At 31.7% G+C, this 18,296-nt stretch overlaps 2 protein-coding genes across 12 annotated transcripts in view; both read left to right on the forward strand.

The window, feature by feature from the left end:
- Positions 1 to 226: 226 nt before the first annotated feature.
- Positions 227 to 4,695, forward strand: LOC130447063 (KAT8 regulatory NSL complex subunit 2). Its single transcript, XM_056783692.1, has 9 exons — positions 227 to 702; positions 754 to 974; positions 1,025 to 1,196; positions 2,184 to 2,347; positions 2,402 to 2,538; positions 2,591 to 2,710; positions 2,767 to 2,910; positions 3,807 to 4,368; positions 4,425 to 4,695. The coding sequence occupies exons 1-9, from the start codon at positions 416 to 418 to the stop codon at positions 4,628 to 4,630; spliced, it is 2,013 nt and encodes a 670-aa protein (XP_056639670.1). The 5' UTR covers positions 227 to 415; the 3' UTR covers positions 4,631 to 4,695.
- A 1,628-nt stretch (positions 4,696 to 6,323) lies between these two features.
- LOC130443429 (PH and SEC7 domain-containing protein) overlaps positions 6,324 to 18,296 on the forward strand; it is a 57,128-nt gene continuing 45,155 nt past the window's right edge. For all 11 annotated transcript variants that reach the window (XM_056778050.1, XM_056778086.1, XM_056778067.1 and 8 more), the window contains exon 1: positions 6,324 to 6,714. In XM_056778050.1, the coding sequence (XP_056634028.1) occupies positions 6,580 to 6,714 (135 nt within the window). In that variant the 5' untranslated portion in view covers positions 6,324 to 6,579. The remainder of the gene's footprint in view (positions 6,715 to 18,296) is intronic.

Genomic DNA, 18,296 nt, shown 5'->3' on the forward strand with positions numbered 1-18,296 from the left:
TACACTGCTCGCAAAGTTGATCAAAGCTACTTTTTCTCGCCTCGCTCAACTTTTCATAATTGTTGGTTTTGGCCAGAGTCAAAGGATTCGAAGTGATACGAAGCTCGAATCAATGAGTTCCTCGCAAGGTTGCACGAGTGTGTGATCATAGACTTCGACAAACCAACTGAGCGATTAGTATAACAGAACCACAGAACATGTTCTGTGATCTGAACCATAAAAGAGCACAATAAGTGTACATAACTGATATGCCAATCTAATCTTAAATAATTCTGTAGTGTTTACCAAGAAAATAGGTACATTATGATTATAAAATTATATTAAAGAAATGATATAGATGACGTAATAGAAGTCATTTTAAAATTAAACATTAAGCAAATGTCTTGTATTTATTTTGAGAAATACGTGTATTTGTATGTTAAAGCGAAAAGTAATGCATCAAAACGAATATGACTCAAGTGTTCAATCAGAAATGGAAGAGACGGCTCTTAGAGTAGAGCTCGAAAATGAATTCAAAAATAAAAAGCAGTGTACATATCAGCCATACGAGTGTACACAACTTTGTATTGATGGATATAAATATTGCTCCAAACATATTTTACAAGATAAAAATGCACCATTCAAACAATGCTCATTTATTTATAGCAGTAATGGAAAAAGATGCAACCTACCTGCTCCTAGAAGTGATAAAAAAGATTATGGGTAAATTTCAAGGTTAATGATTTCAAATTATTGTATACAATTGTATTTTAGGTACTGTAACGAACACGCTTTAAAAGCTACGCTAGCGAGAAATAGACAAAATGCAAAACATCCTCTACCACGTACTGCTGAAGTTTTACTCCATTCTTTGTCTCATTATGTAAAAAAACCAAGAAATAGGAGTAACTCTTCCAGTACACAACATTCCGATGATGGAGATCGACTAACACCAGATTCTGAATTAAAATCAGCCAAATTCTTAGACCCATTTGGTAAGTTATGAAATTAAAAGTTGTAACTAGTATAATTTTTTTTATTTCAGTTGATTTCGATGCTAACGCCGTGTACAATGATAAATGTAACCAGGTACTCGATGTATGTAGTGAATCAGAAAGTGACATAGAAGCTTCAACATTTTCCTCTGTTTGGCAAGATGCACAAGCTGATAGCTCTGATGATGAAAGTATAGATTCTGATAATGATGATGTTTTAAAGTAAGTCATAACAATTTTATTTGGCATCTTTTATTTTATTTTCAGTTGGAATTTCTGGAAACGAGATCTCTTAAAGAAAAGTGTTCCATACAAAACTTGTAGGTAATAAGAAAATATAAAATTTTGATTGTATATATTTTTTTACATGATCCAAGTGTTTGCGAGAAAATTACGAAAAACCGATTTTTTTGTTTTTTATTTTAGTGATTCAATTTAAAGGAAATTTGGTGAAAGTACATAATTACTTGCACATAATGAGCAATAATTTTCTCAATCATAGAAAATGAATATTTTTCGAGATTTTCCCATTTTTCCAAAAAAAAAACACTTCTGTATTTGGTGAACAATTTTATCGATTTTTTTTATTTTTATGTTGTTTTAGTGCTTATTTTTTTTTTCGTCGAGATGTCTATTTTTATGGCATATCAATTGTTATTTAACAGCTTGCAGTTTATGAAAAAAAAAAAGAACAGTGGTTGTGGCAAAAAGCAGTTTTTTGTTTGGAAATAAAATTAAAATATTTGAAACTTTGTTTTCTCTAGTTTATATTTTAAGATAAATTTTACTTTTATCATTAACACTTATGAAAACTTATAAAACACTAGCAAATCATCTGACATGTTTTTGAGCGCATTTTATTTTCTTATTTGCATATTATCCACAAATGGGTGAAATCAGAACAAAAGAAGCTCCATTTTTGTGTATGGTATCACCTTTGCATGCCTTATGCCACCTTATTTTATTCTATAATGACTTTTCAGCCCTATGATGCCCTGGGTAATTGCTTAGTTTATTCCTTTAATATCGGCACTTAGATCAATCTGTACTAAAGCTTTGACCATGACCCCTCAATTGAAATCGCACCTGCTCAACACTCAATTACATTATTTAGTTCTTTATGCTTTTTATGGCTTGAAGAACAAGAAAGTGGAATTGTGAGTGTTGTGGTTGTACTAAATGTTTTTACTACTACTACTAAATTTTTAGACACGCAAATGTTTATACAGCTGAAGAGGTTACCCTTATGACCAGGGATAAATTAATAAGGCTACAATCTTTATATATTGAACAATATCGTCATTTACAATATTTATTGACTAAAAAGAGGAGAAAGTATCTTCATGCATTGAAACGTGAAAAGGAGACGTGTTGTGAGTATCAGAATTAATTATCCAAAGTGAAATATTGCGACAATGTAATTACAGGTAACATTTACAATCAAATTAGAGATAACCCGAAAGAACAGAGGTTGTATAGAAAATTGAAAGCGCTAAACAATTATCAAAAATGCCACGGTACAGATGCCATTCTAAGTAAACGATTAAGGGATCTTAGAATGAAGGTATTTTATTAATAAATATTGTTGAAATAGATTTTTATTTTCATTATTTTAGTCTTCGGAAGGTAATTCAAAAACACAGGTTTATTCGAAATGTATATTTACTGAAGGAGGAGTAAAATGTGGCGAAAGATCTTTACCATTGGCTAAACATTGCCAAAAACACATATTAGAGGTTATAACATTTTTATATTAAATTATAAGTTATAATTCATAGTTTTTATTTTACAGGATCCACATCAGGTTCTATTCCGTGCTTGTGGGAAAGTAACAGCTGATGTTGAATGTCCTACTTCCATTGCTGCTATTTTTGAAGATGCAACTTGCCCTCTCCACCTTGAAATACCCCCATTAAGATCTTACTGTCATGTTAGGGTGAGTAAATGCATTTTAGGGATCAAATTCATTTCAGGTACATAGGAAATCAAATTAGAAATGAAAATATCCATCACCAGATACATCTACTCACATATCCAATGCAGTATTATGCTTAAAAATTTTTATTGCTATGTTTGGAAATGCTGAGGTATAAAATTTTAGAGTAAAATGGTGGTTTACAAGGCTGTAGTATTACTAATCTCACTTTATGGTGCTATTATAGGAAGAGCATAAAAAACTAGAAATAGTACCAAATATTGAAGTTCTCATGTCATAGCCAGAGAGGGTGGTGCATTCTTGGCCAAGGCATGTAAATAGCTGTTATATACAGAGTCTGTTAAGTACCAAACTGCAGGAAATTGATCAAATTAATTGAGGAAGATTGAGTTTTATTTACATATTTTAAGACAACCCTGTACAAGTGCACCAACAAAAGGTCTTTTGGTACCTTGAGCAGAATAAAAACTTTGTTAAGATCATCAATGAAAGAACGTGATAGATTCAAGGGATTTATTTATAAAGAACATATTATCAAATTTTATTGAGAATCCTTGCAAATTAATACTAAAATAAGTGTAGGTTAATTTGCCTTCTTGTTCCAACATGAGCAAGACCTGGCTACGCTAATGGAAGTTCTGTATTGAGAAAACATGTCTGGTATAGAGGCATTTATAATAAAACATGGTGCTGATAAGTATTGACTCTAATAGTAGTAAACTCCATTTTATATCTTTATGATTACTGGAAGGACCTTGTACTGTAAAAACTGTACATGTGTTACTGTTAGATTGTTGACAGCGTTTGGAAGACCTGAATGTTACACAAATTTTACATAAAGTCTAAACACTTGATCATTTTGAAACTCAAATGAGGTTTGGTTTTGTTTATTTTAGAAAGATTCAGAATCGGATGCTGATGAAACTGTCGATAATCATATGAACTTTCAACCACCTACTCATCTAACTGACAACATTAAAACAGAATTTATAGATTATAGTATTCCACCGGACATACCGAAAATGGAATCTCTACCTACTATGTTATTCGAAGAAAGTGTACAGGATGTTTCTGAAGATGTGTCCAATAATAGTTCCACAATTAATTTGAACTTTTCAAAAACTCTAGAAGTTGATAAGTCATTGGAAAGTGATAGAGACAATAAAATGGAATTATCAACAGAAATAATTGATGATAAAGTCGATACTAAAGAGGATGATTTAGGAATAAATGAAGGAGTTGATACTAAGAAGGACGGTTTGATAGTGAATGAAGAAGATGTCAGTAAGAATGTTGTTAAAGGTGATGAAAATAATGCTGCAGTTGAAGAAACTAATAATACCGTAGAAGAACTTATGGATATCACAGAAAATGATATTGTTACAGAAAATACTGTCAACAAAGGAATTAATTCAGTAGATGAAAAGTCCAATTTTACTGAACAAATCATGGCTACTGGTAGGTATTTTTATTTTTCTAATTTGGCAACGTTTAAATTCAACTTTGATTTTTAGATCACACTTCGAGTATGGGAGATACAGCTGTAGATGCCCTTCTTAAAGCAGCTGAAATAATTAATGACCAGGATAATATAAAAAAAATGAACGTTGAAAATTCTGGTGTTAATAATGAAGAATCTCAAATTGAGGAAGTAAAAACTTGTGATGTTACCGATAATGATAAAAATGATGAAATAGTACAAGATGGTACTAATAATTGAATGTTTTCTTTTTTTTTAAGATAAGTTGTTATGTAAGTTTTTTTTAATAAATTTATATATAAAAATAGTCGTTTGCTTCAATTCAATTCAATAAACGATAAGTCAATTTCCTATCTGTACCAGCAAAATTATTTTACACGAATCCTTTTGACTCAAGATCAAGTGCATAGTCTAACAAAAATCATAGAAGAAAATGTGTCTACACATAATTATAAAAAAAATTTGAAGAAAGTCCAACAGTCTTTATAGGTGTTTTGGTAATCATTAAAAAACATTATAGGAAGGTATAAAATAGAAATAAAAGCCCTACAGTCTTTCGAGACATTAAAAACTTCACAGAAAAGGTATTAAAGAGAAGTTTTAGCTTTCTAAGTTCATTAAACATCATACAAAAGTTGTTGAAGTAGGAAGAAGTCATACAGTCTTTCTAATGTATTGTTAATTACAAAACATCATAGAAAGGGTGTGAAAGAGAAGTGAAGCCCTACAGTCTGTCTAGGTGTGTTTAATGAAATACAGCATAGAAAAGGTGTTGAAGGAAAGAGAAATCCTAAAACCTCTCTAGACATTAAAAATATCACAGAAAAGGTGTCAATGAAAACTTCTACAGTCTTTCTAGCATCATTAAACATTATAGAAAGGGGGTATTGATGGAATAAGAAGTCCTACAATCTTTCAGGTGTTTTGGTCTTTAATAAAAAAAAGTGTAGAAGTAAAAAGATATCTCAAAGTATTTCTAGACACTAAAATACGTCACGTAAAAGTTATTAAAAGAAAGTCCTACACTACTTTTAGGTGATTTGATCATTAAAAACATCATGGAAAAGGCATAAAAAGGAAGAAAAGATGTGAAAACATTAAAAAAGATAATCTCACGATACATACAAACACATCGTAGAAAAAACATCAACAGAAAGAGAAGCTCTTCAATCGTTCTAGACGCGTTGTCCATGTGAATACATCATCTGACACCATAGAAATTTTCGTCACCTAATATCTATAGAATACAATAATTTGAGATAGATGTTTTGTTCCTTCTAAAGTATAACCGTACGATCTTATAGATAGAATCTTAATATTCTTCTCAAAGTTAAGTACATATTTAAATGCTTTTAAATAACTCTTCAGCCATAATCTATGATATTACACGAAGTAAACATACCTACTGTTACTCAAATGTAATATGCATCTACTCGAAAAAAAAAACGAAGAATCAAATTCCTTTCTGACATCTATGATTGCGTTAGAGGTTATGTTAATATATTGGTCTCTTTCTGTACACATAGCTATCGACGAATTATAGAAGAAGAATTTTGTAACACAAAACTTTTCGGAGAGAATCAAAAGTAAAAAAGAAGAACTATAAACTTTCGTTGGTCTAAAACATGATCCCATGTATATACTGCGACGTGGCGATTAAAAAACAGTATAGTTATGTTTTTCAATTGTGAATAATTGTCGGTTTTTACTAAAATTCATTAGTAAATTTGTTTTATTCGATCTAATTTCATTCATTCATAAAGATGCTTTATTCAAATTTTTTTAAATTTTCCAAAATTTTCTTTACTAACATTGATACATAAATATCAAAATAAAACTACTTAATATAAAACAATTCAATTTTAATGTTTTTTTGTTACATTCATGACATTTTAATCTATTGTCTGAAGATTGCGTTGTTTGTCCTATGTAAATAAAATTAAAAACAACATACTGGCATGAAAATCTGCAGGAGATGGTCCGTCTCTGTTTATTCTAACTCTCTTATCTTTCCCATGCTATTGGTTCAATGCGCAGGTAAAATATGGTGATCTGGTAGGTGCCGCCGCCTAAAGGCGATCTTCTATAATCATTCAGTTAAAGGGGAGGTTATGTCGCGACAACTAAATCATAGTATCAGTGGAGTGTGTTGTGTTTTTAATGAACAACAAAATCAATGATAGCCGAATATGGCTGAAGAATTACACGTAGTTTTAAATCGGAGTGAGAATACCGGGTTTGGGTTTTCTTTATTAGGAGAACCTGGTTTACCACCTATTATTTACAATATACTCGACGATTCTCCAGCCGCTGAAAGTGGTGAGGTAAGTCAACGTAGTTTTGCTGTTTGAATCATTTTTATTACCGAAGAATTATAATACTTCAGTTGGAATACTATAATGAGGTAATTAGTGTTGAACGTTCAATTTTTTCTGAAAAAATCGGGTATTAAGCTTGAAATTAGGGCGGGTTGGAAAAGGATGGAAACAGTTGTGGTACAAGGCAAAAAAGGCAAATAGGAATGCAGTTTTAACCTTCTTTATCTTTCGATTTGCAATACTTTTCGTTTTCAAGGATTTTAACTTGTTCTTAACTGGGTGAAATATGTACTTAAAAGGTTAATTATGTTATTAAAGTTATATATTATGATACGACAGGTAGACAAACCTCGTAACTTATTAATTACTTCAATTATAGACATTTTACAATACTATCTATCTATTATCTTATTGGATACTTTGAGTTGTTTACCTGGTATCTGCAAGTATTCCGAAGTATTTGTTTTTATTGTTAAGAATCTTCAAATTTGACACGTCAAGATTTTCTGCAGATGTATATTGATGGTGTGTAGTGAAATGATAATCTGTTAATTTTGTACGAAGCAATTTCTTATCGCTTTTATTGAGATAGTGTTTATTGAGGTTAGTTATTTTAAATTTAGAATATTTACTGTTTTTAATTAAATTTGCCTTGGTTTCTGTCAACATTTTAATCAGTATCTGATTATGAAGTATCAAGTATTTACAGATAACTGAATTATTTAAATATTTAAAATGCCGTAAACCATTCTTAAAAAAATTTAGATTTATTATCTGTAAATAACAAACTGGAGCAACTTGTGTGAAAGTTTAGTCATTATTCTTAAATTTTATGGTGGTTTATTTCTATAATAACGATTTGGTAAATCAGTAGCAGTCAGTAATTAAGAGAATATGTACTTTTCAATCATCTAATTATAAATAAAATATGAATAAATTATTGTACAAGTATAGTTTGGTTTTTAATTACAAATTAATGGCTTGCAATACAATATTAGTTATTTGAATTACTAAAATAATATTTTCGAAAGTGCAATTTAAATGAAATAGTTATTTGATAATAATTTAAAATTTCTCCAGTTACCACAGTTGAGCGTAAATTGATTGAAATACGTCATAATTCTTCTTCTAATTCAACTCTTGAAATTCGATATATCGAATTTCTTTTTCTAATTGCATTAGCTCAGAAAAATGTATGTTGGTGATGAATTTATTGACTTTCTCTAGTTTTTTTTATATAGTGTCAGTTGCGTTGGAAGGACAGTCTTTATTTCTTCATTTGTTTTTCTACATCAACTTTGATTAAAAACATTTGCTAAGCTCTGTCTGATTTTGTTTTTGTTTAGGAACACTGAGACATAACAGAAGTAGTTTAGTAAAAAGTTTATTATTTTCTCATGTAAAATAAGTTATTTGAAAAGTTGAATCATTGTTTATTGCATTTTTGTTCAAAAGAATTAATTAATGAATGCGTTTTATTTACAATTGATAAATAAAAGTTGATCTTTCTTGTTCTGAAATAAGATCATGAAAGATTAACCGTTTCGTGAAAACATTATGAAAAGATCTAAAAAATAAAATAAAAATCTTGTTAGCATTGAAAATATGTGTAGGGTAACGTAAATTATTACCGAAAATGTAATTTCGGTGGTAGCGATATGCGGTTTTCACTAAAATCATTCTAATGACTTTAAGAGTCGACCTAGACACGGTAAATGTGCATTTCGAACTTTAAAAATCATTAAATGATTTGATTTTTTAATACATTGTTAGCATAAGTTGGGTTAGGTTATATTAAATTGCACATATTTAATTTACAAGTTCTATTTTTGTCTAATTTATTTCCCCCTTTTTTCAGATTAGTCGTTTCAAGTTCCCATATACTTTTTTTAGGATTACATTAATAACCTAATTTGAACTAACCTAACTTAAATAAATAACTGAAAGAGAAATAAACGAATTGGTGCACCAGCAATGCAAGTAAATTCACATATAACCTCACATTTGTTTATATTTCTACCGTTAGAAGTTATAAGATTATAACAGATACTGTGACTCGATATTTGTGGAATTTTTTTTGTTTTCTATAGTAACCTATAATAATCAATTGGACGACCATTTTTTTGCATCCAGAAACAATGATTAATTAACACATGAAATTGTTTTGAAAAAAACAAAAGTAGCTTCATTTAGATGTCATGAAATTCTACACATTATCTTTTGAAAGTTGGTACTTCATAAACGTCATTATGGATTTGGCACTGGCAGCGCCATCTGTGTGTCAGTCACACGACTTATCGAGTGATGTAATACACTTAAATGAGTTCAAAAAATCTGAGATTTCCTGCAAAAGGAACGCTATAGGTTTTTCTTGATTTGATTCAGTACAATATCAAATATGTTTTTTTTTGTTTTTTCTACTCATAGATTCTATATTTCACATAAGTTTTCTAAACACATAATGTAAATATTAACATAACATTTTCTTTCATAAAATATTCCCCTTTTTCGATGTAAGCATAAATTGTATCAGGTTTTCGCGTGTCGAAAACCACTAGAGCTTTTCGCAAACTTGAGCAGGTGCCATTTTAAATGACTCAATAAAACTCGAGAAAGGAGAGAAGGTGATGATACGTTACAGCTAGATTATGTGTAGAAATAAAAATACAGGTAAGAACAGGACCGTATCTAAATCCAGGATAATGAAAATTCACAAAATGTATTTCGTTTCGTTCATTTCATTTGTCGATATATTCACCTACTTATTATATAGTAGTTACTAGTGTATATATGAAAATTAATACACATTTTTATCGACGAATCATTGCATACATTAATAAAAAAGAGGATTTGTAAGAAATAACTTGATTATTTAAAAAAAAGGCATAAGAAACAGTAAAAACAGAAGATATATCATTAAGATAAAAAAGGAACTGAAACCTTAAATTGAATAGTCTAACGAATTGTCAAAATCAGCTGATACCATTTAAAAATGGCCGCCGTGGGGTAAACAAATGCTATTGCTGGAAGTTTTTGTGTGGTTTATAAACCTAGTCGTTGGATTTTAGACCAAATTATTTCCATTTTTATTGCGGAATGGCATCTTAAAGAGATGCGGAATTTTTTCCCGGAAACGTGGCTTTGTCGGTTTTTTTCTTCAACTGTGCAGTGTTGTGTTTAGGAAACTTTTGGAAAATGAGTAGGATTTTGACTTGAAATCTTTTTATCTAATGAAACTTCACCTATCATGCGATAAAATCGATTGTTTACCCTACGGCCGCCATTGTGACGTAGACCAGCTTAGATTGCCTGATTAGGATACATAGTGACGTATTAATATAACCTCCAAATGTGAATGTTTTTCGTATTATTGAGCATTCGTGGATAGTTAGAAAACTACACAATCTGTGGAAATAACAAGATTTTTAAAAGTGACAGCTCTTTCTTGACGTGCTGATGTGTTGGTTGCTTCTATAGATATATTTCAAAGAAATTTTTTTGTTTGTTTACGGCAGTCTCGATATCTCGATGATTCAGAGGCTGTAGAAGTAATTTTAATATATAAAACTGAGCTCTAGCAATCGTAGAATATAAATAAATTACGTAAGGTACAACGTGTGTATAAATTCATCTCAGACGTTTTGTGATTGAACACTATTTATATAAATAAGAACATTATCTACACTCTTGAATTTGAATGAATATGTTACAACGTTGTTGACATACAATCTCCTTTTTTGTCAATTGATCGGAAACTAGTTTGCTTTTAAAGGTTTTAAGTAATCGAAAGTAATTATAATTATTTTTAATCAATTAACAATTTTTTTCTCATTTTCGACACGCTGCACGTAGCTTTTATCTTTAATTACTCAGTAACTGTCATGGTTTGTTACCGTCTCCAGAGTCACCAGAAATTCCCAGTCTATTTTCGATCCCAAATAACTTTTACTTTGTTTTTATTCTCGTATTTCACGCCGATGTCGTCAGTTTTTTCAATTACCACCTACTTTTTGTTAAAAAAAAATGTAATAAAATCATTCTGGAATACTTTTATCACCTTGTCTAGATGTAATAAAAAGTGGAAGACGTCAGGGCCGTAACGGCTGGACCTATAAAAACAGTGTTGAAATATTGCTATTAGCAATCGATACTGACGGTAGCAACTGTAAATAAATCAGTTTAACCGTTGTTCTTCCTTTCCTTTGCATAATTATTGGAAAAATGTTACGTATAAAAACAAAACGATGTTCTGTATGGAAATTTTACGTGAAAATTGGAAAAACTTTCACTTAAACCTATAATTTATCGTTGCAAGTGGATGTCAGTGTACAAATAATCGGACTCAATATTTGTGAGTGGTTTAATCGTTGGAGCTACATGGTCTATAACAAATAGAGATCTTCTATCGTTTAGGGTTGAATTATGCGCTTATATATGCACTAGAAAATGGATGAAATATGCTCAAAATAAGCCCAAATTTCGTATATTCTTTATATACAAATGTATTTTAATAATTCGAAAAACTACCTTCACCTTCAAGGTAACTGGAGCACATTTAGAATGATTTAAATCTGAAAATTCTATACCTACATCAATTCCAAGGTTTACATTCAAAACTTTGTAAATTTTCTCGAGGGTTTAAACATTTTTTATTTATTTAATTAGTGTAGGGGTTTCTAATGTCTGTCTTTTGGATTGATTGCACTCCAGCAGCGGAAATTTTGCTCAGTCATCAGGTTTTCGAAGAGAAGCCTCTGACCAGCATCATCATCATCAACAACTAAATTTTGTGAGGCTGTAACCTCAAATCTTTGTGTAAAATTCGAAATAATGATATATGCACGTTTAAAGCAACAGCGCGCTTCAAAATAGATAAGAAGTCGAAACGTCAATTTTAACAAGTTATTACAAACTGATTTTCATAAAAAAGTGACCTAAAATCAAGACAATTTATCACGAAAAACAAATAAAAACGTCCGAGAAGTAAAAATTTCATTTGAATATATTTCCAAGATTATTCTTTTATACATCGGTAATATAGACACTGCCTAAAACCTTTTAGTTTTAACTTAGTTGTAATCATTGAATACTGAAGTAATGACCTGAATTTCTTCACAATTCTTGTATCGATTCGTCTACCGGCCGTTGACGTAGCTTGTTAACCAAACTGGTGCTTCAAACCAAACTCCAACAACATAGAAACTAAATATGATTATACGTTATGATTGTACTTGAAATAAATTTAAATAAAAATGCAATGGGGTTGTTGGGAATTGCGTCTATTGGAGAAGTAAAAATTTCACCACTCCAATATCAAATTTCGACGGTTATTTTCATATTACTGTGTGCATAAGTGCACTTTCAACCTTGGAAACAGCAAATAGTCACTATGTATGAGATCAGGGTTGAGTGGAGATGATTCTTTTGCATTATGAGGCCTGGTATTATTAAAAAAAAAAAAATATGACACCTGAAGTTAACACTTCTTAAAGTGACACGATTTAAAAACAATTTCACGGGAATTTTTATGTGTTATGGTTTTGTTTTAGAGATGGTATTCGCTGCAGGACTGAGTTGGGTTGTTTGATGTATTCCACTTTCTGATTACTATGTACGAAGTGCGGTCCATGAGTTCTTGGCCTTACATAGTAAATAGAGCTCGCAAAAATTTTTATCTAGGTCTCAACAAGCTTCAACACTTTTTCATCAAAATAGAGCTCGAACTAAGGGGTTTTCCAATAAGAGGTGTTATTTTGATATTCAAAGAAAAATGCCATTTTTTGAGATAAATGATCGGATGTTTATTTCAATATAAAGAGGAAGGTATGCCGTTAATAATGGAACACAACATCAGCCAAATGGCCGCCACGACTGCGCTTACAGGACCATATCCTTTTAATAAAATTTTCCGTAACCAAATTGCAAAGCGGCTGCCCTATGTCCTCGATAGCCTCACGAATTCCATCTTTGAGGTCTTGAATCGATGCTGGATTGTTGGCGTAGACGTGGACCCAAAAGAAAAAGTCGCAGGGTGTTAAATTACAAGATCGCGGTGGCCAATTGTGATCACCTCTTCGAGAGATAACACGGTCTGGAAATTTTTCCCGTAAAAGATCGATGGTATCGTTGCTTGTGTGGCACGTAGCGCCGTCTTGTTGAAAGTAAACGTTGTCCAAATCAATACCATCCAATTCCGGCCATAAAAAATCATTAATCATCTCTCGATAGCGCAATCCATTCACCGTAACTGTTGCTCCAGCCTCATTTTCGAAAAAGTAAGGTCCAATGACACCGCCAGACCATAAACCGCACCAAACAGTTACACGTTGAGGATGGAGAGGATTTTCAACAATAACTCTTGGGTTTTCCGAGCACCAGATTCGACAATTTTGTTTATTGACGTAACCGCCAAGGTGGAAATGGGTCTCATCAATTAAGATGATTTTTCGATGAAATTCCGGATCATTTTCATGCATTTCAAGGACCCAATCACAAAGACACGACGTTGTTGATGATCGGCCGGCTGAAGTTCTTGTGTTAACTGAACTTTATAGGCCTTAAGACCCAAGTCTTTATGCAAAATACGGTGTAATGACGTTTGTGGAATGGCTAATTCCAAAGAACGACGACGAATGGACAAACCTGGGTTTTCTTCAACACTTTGGGCTACAGCAGCAATATTCTCAGTTGTTCTTGAGCGACGTGCACGGGTTTTATTCTTCAAATCACTAACTTATCCCAACAGATCAAATTTTTCCACCAATTTCTGTATTACGGTCCGAGAAGGTGCTTCACGTCGACCCAAAAATGTTTTAGTTTTACGAACCGACTCTACCAAATTTTCACCATTTTTATAGTGAATTTTAATAATTTCAATGCGTTGTTGAAGCGTGTATCGTTCCATTTTCATTAATGGCGTAGTTTCTCCTTGTCAAATGTCAAAAAATGACAGCTTCAAAAGTGACATTTACCGAAATAGCGGGCTGTTCAAAATAACACCTCTTATTGGAAAACCGTTTATAACAAAGTCAAGCTGTTTTGGAAAATGTTTCAACGATATCCAACTCGAACAAATGTTTTGACAGCCAAATGTTGACGCAATATTGAATGTATGCCTCAAAAGTCGATTTTTCCCGACACTGACAAAATTCATCCTGTAGCGAAGTGGGACTACGATTCAATTCGGAAAACCAGCGAAATACGGTGACTCGAGATGGTGCTTTATCACCAAAAATCTGAGTTAATCCACGTCGAAAGTCATAAAAAATCATAGCACGAAAATGTTCGTGATTTGATTCAATCCCAAGGTGAATATTTCAAGAATCTGTAATCTCTCAAATAGCATTCGTATGACAACATGTTCTAAGTATGTTCACTATTAAAAATGTCAAACTCTAAGATGGCAATGTCAAATTTGACATATTCACATCAATGTCGCCATATATCAAAACATAAGTAGCAACCCTCGTATGTTGGCCTACGAACTCATGGATCGGACTGGATCAAATGAAATTTGAGAGTTTTTAGAAAGAGGCATTCTGCATATTTTGAGATGGCTAAACTGTATTTTTGATGATTAGTTTGAACATAAATTTCATCAAAATAATTGTTTTTTGCATTTCGAAATATTTAGCCCCACCCTCGTATTAATTCAACGCCGAACTCGATATAATTGATATATTAACTTTTGTAATAAATACGAAAGTTGATTCTCATCATAAATAAATCGATATAACCGTAAACGTAGAGGGGTTAAGTCACAATATAGTGCAATCAGCACGATAATTTTTTATACTGATAAAAGGTATTAGATGTCATTTCTGTTATCGCGTTATTGATAATGATAATTATTTTACGTGTGATCATTTATGACCTTTCCATATTTTGATCACCAAACTAGTTTGTACTAATTTTCGAAACAGCATTAAAAATAATCGCTAAAAACAATGACGAAAGGAAAATGCAATTCGTTTTCTTATGCCACTCACAAATCGAAAAATTCTATCTTAAGGATTCAGTCACGGCCACTAAAAAGTGAAGCCAAAACGCAATGAATTTCAGCTGTTTCCCAAGCAGAATTTAATGATTTGCTTGGAGATTCAAACCTAAAAACCCAAAAGGAATAAGGAGTTCTAGGCTCAAAACTGAGATCAAAAAATCTCTTAACCCCTGGTACATTCTTTTTATGGTATTGCTATAAAGAACGAGGTTTACTACGTTTTTCCGAAGAAAAAAATTGAATGGTCTTCAATACTGATATTCCTGATCTAATGAAATATTTTGGAATCCCTTCCGAAACGTCTGAATAAAGGCTTTCTATTGATTCCTCTCAAAGAAGTTTGAAAGGTGATCTTCTACATAATGGCAGCTAATCCATTCCAATTGTCCTTTCCGTTCACTTGAAGGAAACATATGAAAATGTAGTGGGCACCATTAAATATGAGGAACACCTAGGTCAACAGCTACGTTGAGCTTCTTATGCGTATAGAATAGTAGAGCTCGCGGAAAATACAAAAATTGTGGCCTAAACGACATAATTTTGTACCTGGAATGAAACACATCCTGCATGAACCATTGATGGACTGGAATATTCGTGGAACACAATTTTGATAGAAGACGCAAATTTTGAAAAAAGTTGTGAGCAATTTACTAGATGAAAATCCCGAGTACAAAAACCTAGTAGCAAAAAACGCCATTATAAAAGTCTTGGATGCCACATGAGCGTGAAAGTACATTTCCATCATTTCATTAAGACATGAAAGAAATTGAAAAACGGTACCAAGATAGGTGGAATAAAAATATGATGGCTGATTACTGCTGGAATGTCAAAAAAACCTTATGCTGTTAGTTTAGTGGGGTTACAAAGGTTTTGTGTTTTTTGAGCTGCTGCCTAGGAACCAAACGATCAATTATGATGTTTACTATCAACAATTAATGAAACTGGCTAAAGCAAGCAAAGAAAAACTGCCAGAATTGTCAAATCGGGAAGGTTTATGACAATGCAAGGCCTCACGCATCTTTGGCAACTCGTGGGAAATTATTGGAGCTTGGCTGGAAAGGAATGCCATATCCCTCATACAACCCTGATCTGAGACCATTTGATTGCCAGTTATTTCGAAGTTTGCACAATTCTTTGAATGGTCAAACTTTCACAAATAACGATGACATTCAATAGCACCTGGATCAGTTTTTTGTTGATAAGGACCGGAAATTTTATGAACGCGAAATCGTGATGCTGAAAGAAAGAAGGCAAAAGGTCATTGTTTTATTTTATACTACAAAACCTAAAATATTTTGTCAGAGATAGAAAAATGCTTTATTTTCAAAAAATTGTTTCCAATTCGTAGACAAAAGCTTGTAAAAAACTAAGTAACGAACATACAAGTAACTAAAGACGAAAATAAAATAAAATATTGACCTTCCTGCTTTGAATCCTGCCTGTTCTTTCCTTATTTTTCCATTTATTCGTTCTTCTAGAACAGGTTTTTCATTATTCGTAACAGTTTTTGGGATCCGTATTTGACTTATTCTTGTCGTTTTCCCATTTTTAAGTGATTTTACTGTTTTACGGAGTTAGTTGGATGAGATTTTTCCGCTGATTTCCGGTATTTACGTTTTCCATTCCTATAAACTCGTGTCTAGTTTCTGTAAATAGGTTTCGGTAGTATAGTAATTTATTAACGTTGGGATTAATTCATACACACTGTGTATCTTACTTACTTAATTCATTTACACACTAATCTTCAATAAACTTGTCATTATGCAATAAAACTTATTACTAAACACTTATCTCCAACTCTTAATTTACTAATTTATTTAAATGAACTTGTCTATCCCGATGTGTTCGGAATGACATCAGATTATTTACTGACTGACTACTGCTGTTTATATACACTGTAATCATATTAATAATGTTCGAAATATCTAATTTGCCGTAAACAAATAAAAAGACATTTTTAAAAATTCACTTTATAAAAATTACCACGACATACTGTAAACAGGTTATAAAAACAATATAAAGAAATTTCCGCTTCATATATATTAAAAACAATGTAAATTGTCCTTTAGGGAATTGCACCCGTAGTATTCTATTATAAAATAATGGAACAGGACCGGCTCCACGGTCTACGTAAGTTCGTAACAGTTGTTTACAATGTTATTTCGCTAATATAGGGTATAAAAGTTATTTCTCTTTCTATTTTCAACGTTTTGAATACTTTAGGTTATTTTATAGTTTAATAAACGAGTAGGGGTAAATATCAATATAGATTACTGAAAATTAATGGAAATTTGTGCGAATTTATAATACAGAATCATCAATAAATCTTCTAATTTCTTTAAATGACATATCGAAAGAAAGTAACGTTAAAGTAATACCAATTGCTAATCAAATTCCATCTCTAATAATATTAACGAACGAGATAATTTTCTTATGCCGTAAACGAACAACTTTAAAACTATATTTAAAAGTTCACGAGGTCATTATAATCTCCCTTAGCGATCTTGCTGTGATTCATCGAACAACAAACGCGAGCCCCGTTCTCGAGTCTTTCTTTTGCTTTGATGGCTTTTAAATAACAACCCTTCTACGGGGTTTCCATCGGTCACGGTCTTTTCTAATCGATAATTTTCGAATTATGATAATATATATTCGAAATTAGCCAGATCAATTACAGGCTTAACCTCGGATAAACCTTAGACACCAATTAAATATAAAAACGGGAAATTCTGTAACGTTTTGAAGAAAGGGTTTTCCAGATGTCGACTTTCCATTGATCACATGTGACTTAGAATTAGTTTTAATAATCGAATGAAGAAAACTGTTGGTTTTTGGAAAAATAAGGAGGAGAAGTGTCCCTGAAGAGAAAGTATCGGTCAAAAGTTTTTGCTCACCCCGTAATCTAACGAAATATCAATATCGATCGTATTATTTTTATTTGTTGTGTATCACATAAACTTTTGACTTCTAGTGTACACATTTTCACCTAAAAAACGTGCTTGCGGAAATGTAAAAACTGCTATTTTTACAATATAGAAATTTCTACAAACAATTCCTAGATCATTGTGGAGCTCTAGACATTTCTAGACCAGATCAGAACATCCGAAACCCAAATATATCCCATTATCCAACAAGAAATTTTTGGAAAAAGCGTGTAGGGTTCAAATGAGAATAATTTTTCATTTTATTTAAAAAAAAACTACCGAATTATTGAGGGGTCCTCGTACATTATAATGTATGCGATTTATTTGGAAATGTATTGGAAAAGTGCCAATATTTGCATCTGATGCATTTATTTCGGAAAAAAACATCATTAAAGCAAAATATAAACTTTAATTAAACTTACGAGCGTAAAATAATTTAATTTATTCATAGAAACGTTTTATAGTATAATCGTGAAATGTACCACAAGGACGTCCATAAAAAATATAATAATTTAAGTATACTAAGTAGAACTGCTGCGATTTCTCCTTTATATTGTTTATCGATTGAAGAAGGGGGTTGATTGGTTTTGAAAAGAAAAAAACATGAACCAGAAATATATAGTCTATCATCTTTGAGACCTTGGTAAAATCATTCTTTGTATTCA

Source organism: Diorhabda sublineata, chromosome 1 (genome assembly GCF_026230105.1).
Source record: "Diorhabda sublineata isolate icDioSubl1.1 chromosome 1, icDioSubl1.1, whole genome shotgun sequence".
Classification (NCBI taxonomy): domain Eukaryota; kingdom Metazoa; phylum Arthropoda; class Insecta; order Coleoptera; family Chrysomelidae; genus Diorhabda; species Diorhabda sublineata.

Coding starts and splice junctions, on each gene's coding strand:
- LOC130447063 (XM_056783692.1), top strand. CDS start 416: ATGTTAAAGCGAAAAGTAATGCATCAAAACGAATATGACTCAAGTGTT. Junction 703..753: donor AGTGATAAAAAAGATTATGG/GTAAATTTCAAG, acceptor ATTGTATTTTAG/GTACTGTAACGAACACGCTT. Junction 975..1,024: donor CAAATTCTTAGACCCATTTG/GTAAGTTATGAA, acceptor TTTTTATTTCAG/TTGATTTCGATGCTAACGCC.